The sequence below is a fragment of the Salvia splendens genome, unplaced genomic scaffold (assembly GCF_004379255.2).
Source record: "Salvia splendens isolate huo1 unplaced genomic scaffold, SspV2 ctg1143, whole genome shotgun sequence".
Taxonomy (NCBI): Eukaryota; Viridiplantae; Streptophyta; class Magnoliopsida; order Lamiales; family Lamiaceae; genus Salvia; species Salvia splendens.
Window position 1 is genome coordinate 7,796 of NW_024598693.1, and position 9,417 is coordinate 17,212.

Genomic DNA, 9,417 nt, shown 5'->3' on the forward strand with positions numbered 1-9,417 from the left:
CCCTCTCTATTTCATTCATCTTCTTCGTCTGACATGCCCTCTATGCCATAAGCTCTTCCGCGACGCCACCACGATTATCGAATGCCTCCACACCTGTGAGCTGCCGCTGCTTCTCATCTTTTTTTTGGATTTCTGATTTACTCGTAGATCGTGGATGGTTGTTGGGATTTTGATTTCGAGTTCCAAGCCTGCCCTTTTTGACCTGGGTTTTTCGGTTGGAATCTAGGTTTTCGTCGCGTGGATTGCGTTTTATTGATCTGGGTTTTTAGATGCGTTTGTGGTTTGCTTGTTATTTTTCGTTTTACAAGCTTCTTTATCTGGGAATTTGTCTTTTGTTTACTGAATTTGTTGCTCCTCGCGTAACAAATTGTTGTGTGTTTAGTGGTGACATGGGCAATGTGAAGAAAGAACCCTAATCTGTTCGAAGTGTGGAGGTGAAGTGTGGAGGTGAAGTGTGGAGGACGCTGCGTCGATTGTGAAGAGAAAGAGACCTAATCTATTTTAATGTTTTATTTTTTAAATTATTTTATATTTTAAATTTTTAAGTTTTAGGTTAGGTTAATTAGATATTAGCCCTTAATAAAATATAATTATAAATCTTAATCTGGTCAAAATTGATTAAAATTACGTTGACCCTCACATTCCGTCACATTTTAACTATTCCATCAATTTTGGACTAAATGTGGCCCGATTTCAAATGTGAGGGACCGAATAATTCAAAAGATAATATTTTGGACCAAAATCAAAAAAACGTCATATGTTAAGGACCATTTTGGGACTTTAGTCATTATTATTCGAGTTGTAAATCTATATGAAGATAATTACATTAATTCAATCATCGACATTTCTTATCCCGAATACCAGACGTAGAATAAAACCAATACAAAAACCTTTATTCGATGAAATACAGCCACCCAACACCGAATAAAACCAAAACAAAACCTTTATTCGGTGAAATACAACTATCAAACACCAAATGAAATCATTATAAATTCTTTTTCGCTATCAAATGCCCTATAAAACAAGTACAATAAAATGATTTACTCGTGAAATATAGCTACCAAACCGAGCCTAAAATAGCAAAATACTCCATATAATTATATTCTATCATATAATAAAAATTTGCATATTTCATGAAAGTATTCCAATTCAAACCCCACAAACTCTATATAAACAATTCCCACTACTATCCCATTTCCAACAACAAATCACCAATCCTTTATCCTAAACCCCAATATTTCAATTGCATCAAAAACACCTCAAAGCCTTTCAAAAGCCAAAACAAAGGTTGCCAAAAAAATGGAAGAAGATGGAGAGGATCACACCCCGTTTTGGGTCCAAAGCACTACCAAACTCCGCCGCTCCGACCGCCTCCGCCGCAGCGTCGCAGCCGTGTTCTTCAGCTCGGGCTGGTGGTTTTCCTCCTGGTGGTAGCAGCTGTCTTTTTCTTGGCTTTTGTAGTGGCATCCACCATTTCATTTAGTGCCACCATATTTAGGCCAAATAGTGTCAAGAAAAGCTGGGATTCTTTGAACATTGCTCTTGTTTTAGTTGCTGTGGTTTTTGGGATTCTTAGCAGAAACAGAAACGAAGAGAGATCTTCTTCCTTTGATGAGTTCCAATCTTCTCCCATTAAAGGAAATGAATCCCAGAAATCGAATCCATCCACGCCGCAGAAATGGTTCGATTATTCGGCAAATGAAGAAGAAAAATCGAGTCTTTATGAATATCAAATTCAAGATTCTCATCAGCCTAAATTTGATCAGAAAATTTCGAATTTGAGAAGAAGCTGCAGCTCTTACCCTGATTTGCGTGAATTCCCATCTTCTTCTTCGACAAATTGGAGCTATGGAGATTATCAAATGCGATTTTTTGATGATTTTCACGTCGATTCGAGCCCGGGGCAGCTCCGCCGTTACCGGAGCTTGGGGCGGGTTGATTATCCGACGTCGCCGCCGCAAATTAAGACTCTGGTTGTTGATACATTAGTGAATAAAACCTGCCCAGAAATTAAAAGTTTTCCGGCGGAATTATCGCCGCCGGAAGATGATGCGATTGCGGAGAAGGTGGTTTATGAGAGCGTGGCGGTTAGGGATGAGAAATCGAGCAGGAGATTTTACAAAGATTTGGAAATCACGAATTGGGTTTCGGCGGCGGCGCCGGCGGCGGAGGAATCTCAGCCGCCGGAATTACAAGAAAGTCAGAAACGGAGCCGTGAAAGAGCGGCGCGGAGGAAGGAAAGGTCGAGCAGAAGACAGGTTTATGAAAATGTGGGACCCACTAATCCGATTGCGACGCCACCACCGCCGCCGCAGCAGCAGATGATGATCGGCGAAAGTGAGAGAAGACGAGGCGGCGCGACGGCGGCGAATTCGAAAAAAGTCTTCTTGAATTCTCTCTACAAGAAGAAGAAGAGGCAGCTAAAGAGCGTAGAAAATGTGGAGTCTCTTCTCCGGGGAGCTCCGCCGCCGCGGAGCTACCAAATTCCCCCGGCGCCGCCGTTGGTCTTCCACACGCTGTTCTCTTCCAAGAAGCCCAAAGGGAAAAAGACTGTGACCGTCTCACTAGAGCCCCTCCCGAGATCTCCGCCGCCGGTATCGCCGCCGCATGAGGCGGCGCGTGAGACTGAACCCACTTCACACGCGCCGCCACCGCCCACCTACAGCCCACCAAAACCAGTAAAGATTACAAATTTCGACGGAGCAGAAGAAGCCCAGGACAGCGGCGGCGAGTCCCCGTTCCGCCGGATTCCGCCGCCGCCGCCTCCTCCGCCGTTCTCGAAAACTCCGGCGTGGAAGTTCGTGGTGCAAGGCGACTACGTGAGAGTCAACAGCTCGAGGAGTGGCTCGCCGGAACTCGACGAAACGGACTCCGACATCACGCCGTCGGCGGCTGACGGCGGCGGCGCGGCAGCGGCGTTGTTCTGTCCGAGCCCAGATGTGAACTCGAAAGCTGAAAGCTTTATTACTAAGTTTCGGGCCAACTTGAAGCTCGAGAAGATCCACTCCATGAAGAAAAGAGACGTGGGCCCATCTAGTCTCGGCCCGGGCTTGGGCCCAAATCAGATTTAGTGCTTTCTATTGTTTAAAAGATCGATTTGATTGATTGATTGATTATTCCAATTTTGGATTTTATTTTGAAATATTAATAAGGATATTATATTTGTATGTTGCATATAGGTGGATAAAATTGCTCGAAGGGGATGTTTATTTTTGATAGCATACGATATATTCAATTTAAATTAATATTGCATAATAAAGCCATGTTAAGAGTTGAAATTGAACAAATTGCTTAAGTGAAATCGAAATATATAAAACAAACTAACAAACAAATATGCATCTTTGAATTGACCAGAAATGATTTTGTTTTGTTAAAAACAGGTTAACATGATAAGAGAAGCCTAACAAATAATTAAAGGCACAGGGTCGGACACCACATTATTTGCACAAAAAAAAAGAGATTTATATACATACAATGAATATCCTTGGATAAATTAATGGGTTCAAACTATTACAAGCAGTTAATAGGATAGGTATATTCGGAAGATGCTGTGATTGTCTGTGCAATTCGGAAGATTGAGAGTTTCATGCGTGCAATTATACCTCGTTAGGGGGATTTGGTACTACAAGTGTCGATAGCTGACAAATAAACAATAATTATTAGCTGCTTAAATTTTGTTGTTCAGCAATTTAAAAAATAATTAACTCACAGTATACCCAAAAGCACTTACTTGATATCGATCAAAATAAAGAGTTCAACATAAATAGTAAAAAGTGTAATAATATAATGTGTGTATATATATAAAATTAAGTTTTTGATTATTTAATTTCGACATCTGCCAAAAATGATGCACCATCACAGTACCGGATCCAAACCGCATTCCAGTTATAAAAATCTGGAACAATAAGTAAACCAATTACTATGAATATATCTTTTCAGATTAAAATTATTTAATTCAATTAATTAATACCTGGATTTAAGCTTTTGTTAGCCTCATGCATTCTTCCTTTGTATCACACCATGCTCCTCCCTAATATGAAAAAATCCCAGACTCTAATTAGTTAAACAAATCAAACACACACTATTAAAATATATCACAAGAAATAAGGTGTATACTTATACATTCAAAAACAAAAATAAAATCAGACTAAGATGATTAGATGAAAATCTACACCTTTGTGATGATAAACAAGTCACTAACAAGGGGTGAAGTGATTTTTGATGAATGTTATAGCAATTGTTGAAACACAAAATTACATACTCCTGCGTCTCCCATTCGATTTGACACCATTTGACTTGACACAAATTTTAAGAAATATAGTAAAGTGGATGGAAAAAGCTAGAGAAATGTGGATCATACTTTTATATTACTATTAATTTTATAATAAATGTGTGCAATGGGTTAGAGTCCCATCAAAATTAATAAAAAATGGTCATTTTTTAATGATTAAATAAATATTTAATTTACTTAAAAATATTTAGTTTTTCCTATAACTGTTATACGGTCAATTTAAGCGAAATACAAAAGTAAGCTTTTTTTTTTGATTAAATAAATAAATTCAAAGAAATAAATATATTACTATAAAAATGAATAGAGAATTCTAGAAAAAGGGAATTATTGAACACTTACATACGTAATCTATGTATTTGTGTAATACATTCGAAGGTGGATAAGAACTTTCTAATTTCGCCCCCAAATAACCGACATTGTTTCATTGATTCATTGATTGCACCAAACAATCTTTCTTTGCACTTTTAATAATTTCCTGAACTATATTAACATCTCTTTCCTTTGCACTCTTAATTCTAACTACTGGTATTAAAATAATATGGGAATTTTCCATTTTAGAGTTTGCAAAATATTTATTTTCTAAATTTAGTCGAATATCTACCAAAGTCATGCACACAGAGACGTGGTTCTAGAACTGGTGACGGATATATATTTCTTCAATCTATAAATATATAAAGCTTCTTTTCTCTCATTATATATGAAATATGACTCCTAACTAATTGAGTTTTTAAAAATAATCAAAGTGTTTTTTCCTGAAAAGTGTGGCCAATAATATGCAGACGAAGCTATCATTTTGACAGATTTCAAGTTAATTCTTTTATTACAAAACCATAGTAACTTGTACGATAAAAAATTAAATAAAGAGAATATATTACATATATATAGTTCCTATCCAAAAATATTATGGGACAAATGACAATATGAGAATCTTCGGGACCCCTTAATTAAATGGATACTACATCTTCCCGTATTAGGAGCAGTGACGGATCTAGTTAAGAACAAGGGGGTACAAGTGTACCCCAAAATAACAAATAGCCCAGTGGTATAATGTTGATATGTTATAGCGCAGACCCAGGTTCGAGTCCTCCCAAGTGCATTTTTCTGCTATTTTGCATTTGATATCTATATTTCTGTTTTAATTTTTATCAATTTACGGCTGTTACGTATGGATATGATTAAATATAATACTCCAAATAATTGTTCTCTCGTTTGTTTCATACCCAATAACTAAAGTATTATATAATTGGATATAATTTTTATAATTTATGACTTTTAATTATGCTCATATTTGGGGATTATACAGAAAATATTATGTATTTTTTTGGTTAAAAATATTAAAAAAAATTTAACCAAAATAACGTTTGTGTTAAATAAATATATAAGAACCTGCATTTTAAATACTAGTAATATTTTTAAAGTAATAGAATAAAAAATAATTTTATTTTTATATATAATGAAGTGATTCATTGAAAAAAATGATTGGGTAATAGAATAAAAAAAATTGATTAGTTGTTAAAATCTTTCGTGTAACTATTTATCGTACCCCCAATATAATATTTCTGGATCCGCCACTGATTAGGAGTCACATTTACTTTTTGCACTCGTTTTATAAAAATGATACTCTATTCGTCTCAACTTAAGACTCCTAATTAGTTAGGGCACGGGTTTTAAGAAATGTAAAGAAAAGTGAGTTGAATAAGTTAATGGAATATGAGTCTCACTTATATACTTTTATAATAAAATGTGAGTGGAATAAGTTGGTGGAATGTGGGTCTACTTACCATTTATGGTAAAAGTGAAATAGGTCTCTTAAGTTGGGACGGACGGAAATGACAAAACATGACTCTTAAATTGAGACGGAGGGAGTAATAAATAGTTAAAGCAGAGAAATAATAAAGTAAGAGATAATAATGTTCTGAAAATTATTTATTCTCTCTCTATAAAGATATACTCCATTATACACCTTTATTGAAAGTTTGTTGGCATGAGGATGGGAAGTTTGATGACGAGAGACAATGAACGGTGGTTGAAGTGTGTCACTTTACTTCCTCCACCCTCACTGCTTTTTATTAAGTCTCCATAATTTTATTCTTTGAATGTACTACTAGCTAGTAAATATTTTATGTAACGCCCCATCAACTATTTTGGCAAGTATACAACATAATTACCGTATAACTTTATAAGACCTTGATCTAAATTCATATTATAGGAGAAACTCTATAATGTGTCTCGTTCACAATAGTTCGAGTCATAAACCTCATAAAATAAAACTAAAATATTGTCTGACTTAATTTTTGTGGCATTTATATAGTGGAAGAAATTCTATAGTTTGAATGTCGATAATCCGTCACTTGCATCGTTTGGCAAATTCTAATAAACTCGCATCTTGGAAATGGTAAATTGCCAAAAAGTCTAGTTTTATTTTTCAACTTCAAAAATCAACTGTAACATTTTTTTCAATTTTTTTGCGAGATCTAATTTTGGAGAAATGGTACCTATTGTGGCATCCAGAAATTTCAAAATGAATGAGATTGAAAGTGAATTTTATAATTTTTTCTTAACAAAATTAAGACATAAATAAACCACATCCTTAATTTGAAACACGTGCACACGACATATCAAAAACACATAAATAGACAACAAGATTATTTCGCCATGGAAAATTGAAAAAAAATGTTAGAAATCATAACTTTTACTGCCAATTTTTAAAGTTGCTAGACAAACTGACCAAAATTCATAATAAAAAATGTTTAATTACCTAATAAATTCTGGTAAAGAAATGTACTACGTATAACATACACATGCTGAAAGGTAGATAGGTCGCCACGAGTGGATACTTTTATTAGATAGTTAGTTGACTATAAATATTCTTGGTGGTTAGTTTCAATACATAAATACCACTTTTCCAAACTATTAAGTCCTTGCAATTTCTTGAATATAATAATCAAAATTATGGCATTTAAATTACACATTGGCGTCCTAGCGTTCCCGTTCGGAACACACGCGGCCCCGTTACTCGCCCTGGTGCGGAGGCTGGCCACCTCCGAACCAGACGCGCTATTTTCTTTTTTCAACAGTGCGGCATCGAACGCCACACTTTTCAATGCGACCGCGTTTGATAATATACGGGCGCGCGACGTGTGGGACGGCGCGCCCCGTGGCGAGCCCTTCACGGGCTCACACTTCGAGGCGGTCGGGCTGTTCCTCGAGGCCTCCCCGGGGAACTTCGATATGGCTATTCGAGAAGCGGAGCGGGAAAGCGGCCTCGAAATCGGCTGCTTATTAACCGATGCGTTTCTTTGGTTTTCGGGCGACATGGCTGAGAAAAGAGGGGTGCCGTGGGTGCCGTTCTGGACCGCTGCTTCGTGCTCGCTGTCGTCGCATGTTTACACCGATCAAATCGTTAGAGCGATTGAATCAACAGGTGATGATTCTAACTGAAGAAATTCTGCATAATTTGTTGATTTTTTTTGTTTGCGTGTATAATGTTCGACGAAATGTTTGCTTAAACGGCGAAACAAGAGAAAATCTGTTGATTCAATTGCTACACCGATCAAATTGGTAAGAGCAATAGAATCAAGAGATGATGATTCTGAAGAAATTCTGCATAATTTGTTTGCGTATAAAGTGTTCGACGAAATGTTGCAGAAAAGGCGAAACAAGAGAAAGCTCTGTCGTTCATTCCAGGACTGGAAATGGTGACCACGGCCGATCTCCCGCCCGAGATTTTCCTCGGAAACAACGCGTCGCCGCTGGCGATCACGATCAACAAAATGGTGGAGCATCTCCCCAAATCCACCGCCGTCGTACTGAATTCGTTCGAGGAAATCGACCCGATCATCACAAAAGACCTAAAATCGAAATTCCCCAATTTCCTCAACGTCGGCCCTTCGATCCTGGCTTCTCCGGCCGCCGCAATTTCCGACGAAACAGGATGCCTCTCGTGGCTGGGAGGCCTAAACCGCCCCAATTCGGTCGTCTACATCAGCTTCGGCACCGTGATCACGCCGCCGGAGAACGAGCTCGCGGCGCTGTGCGAAGCCCTGGAAACATGCCGATTCCCATTCCTGTGGTCGATGAAGGACCACGCGATGAAATCCCTCCCAAACGGATTCATCGATCGGACGAATTCGTTCGGGAAGATGGTGGCGTGGGCCCCGCAGCCGCAGATCCTCGCGCACGAGAGCGTCGGCGCGTTCGTCACCCACGGCGGCTGGAACTCGATTTTGGAGAGCATCGCGAGCTGCGTGCCGCTGATTTGCAGGCCGTTTTTCGGAGATCAGAAGCTGAACAGCAGAATGGTGCAGGATTCGTGGGGATTGGGGTTTTGGTTGAAGGAGGCGTCTTCACCAAGAGCGGGACGATTGAGTGTTTGAAGGAGTTGATGACGACGGAGAAGGGGGCGAAGATGAGAGAGAATGTTAGCCTGTTGAGAAAGAAGGCTGTCGCTGCCGTTGATTCTCAAGGGAGTTCGTCGAAGAATTTCGACAAACTGTTGGAGGTCATCGGAGCCCGTTGATCTCGACTTCTTAGCCATTAATGTTAGAAATGAATAATGGAACGCTCTAGAAATAGCATTGGCTTAAATTTATTGTTCCTATTGAGCATTTGGCGAACTAGGATTTGTCAGTAATCGAACATGACTCTTAAAGTAATTTACTTAGACTACTTTCAGAGTCTATGGAAAATGATGATCACGTCGTCACTAAAGGATCTTTTACCCAATTTCCTTACAAAAAAATATATATACTCACAACCTCAATAGAAAATGAACTAATTATCATGAATGATTGTATTTTTAAACTTAAATTAATGTATATTACATTGAAGGTGCCAGTTGCGGATCCGGAAACGGAGGGGGCGGAATATATAATATTAGTTTGATTTAATGCGGACATGACTATTTTTTTGTTGTTGTTCGGGGCTACGCTGGAGGCAAACGAAGTGGGCGGATATGGTAATTTTACTTCCTGATAAAGGGAAAATAGTCGCACGGTGGGGGCGAACCCACCCCCAAATCCGCCAGTAGAAGGTGCATCAGTAATTAATTATTACTAAGATTTGATAAAAGATGAGTCATTTAAAAAATAAAATAATGACATCTTTAGTAAAATACATGGCCTATA

At 38.3% G+C, this 9,417-nt stretch overlaps 2 protein-coding genes across 2 annotated transcripts; both read left to right on the plus strand.

The window, feature by feature from the left end:
* Nucleotides 1-1,133: 1,133 nt before the first annotated feature.
* LOC121788784 lies at nt 1,134-3,187 on the plus strand. Its single transcript, XM_042187394.1, has one exon. The coding sequence runs from the start codon at nt 1,134-1,136 to the stop codon at nt 3,069-3,071; it is 1,938 nt and encodes a 645-aa protein (XP_042043328.1). The 3' UTR covers nt 3,072-3,187.
* A 3,989-nt stretch (nt 3,188-7,176) lies between these two features.
* On the plus strand, nt 7,177-8,959 carry LOC121788781 (flavonol 3-O-glucosyltransferase F3GT2-like). The gene is given in 3 exon segments (XM_042187390.1): nt 7,177-7,715; nt 7,940-8,605; nt 8,608-8,959. Coding segments are annotated over 3 exon segments (1,341 nt in total). The 5' UTR covers nt 7,177-7,243; the 3' UTR covers nt 8,811-8,959.
* The last annotated feature ends 458 nt before the right edge of the window (nt 8,960-9,417 follow it).

What these genes read in the sequence shown, in the direction of transcription:
- LOC121788784 (XM_042187394.1), top strand. Translation starts at nt 1,134, where the DNA reads ATGAAAGTATTCCAATTCAAACCCCACAAACTCTATATAAACAATTCC.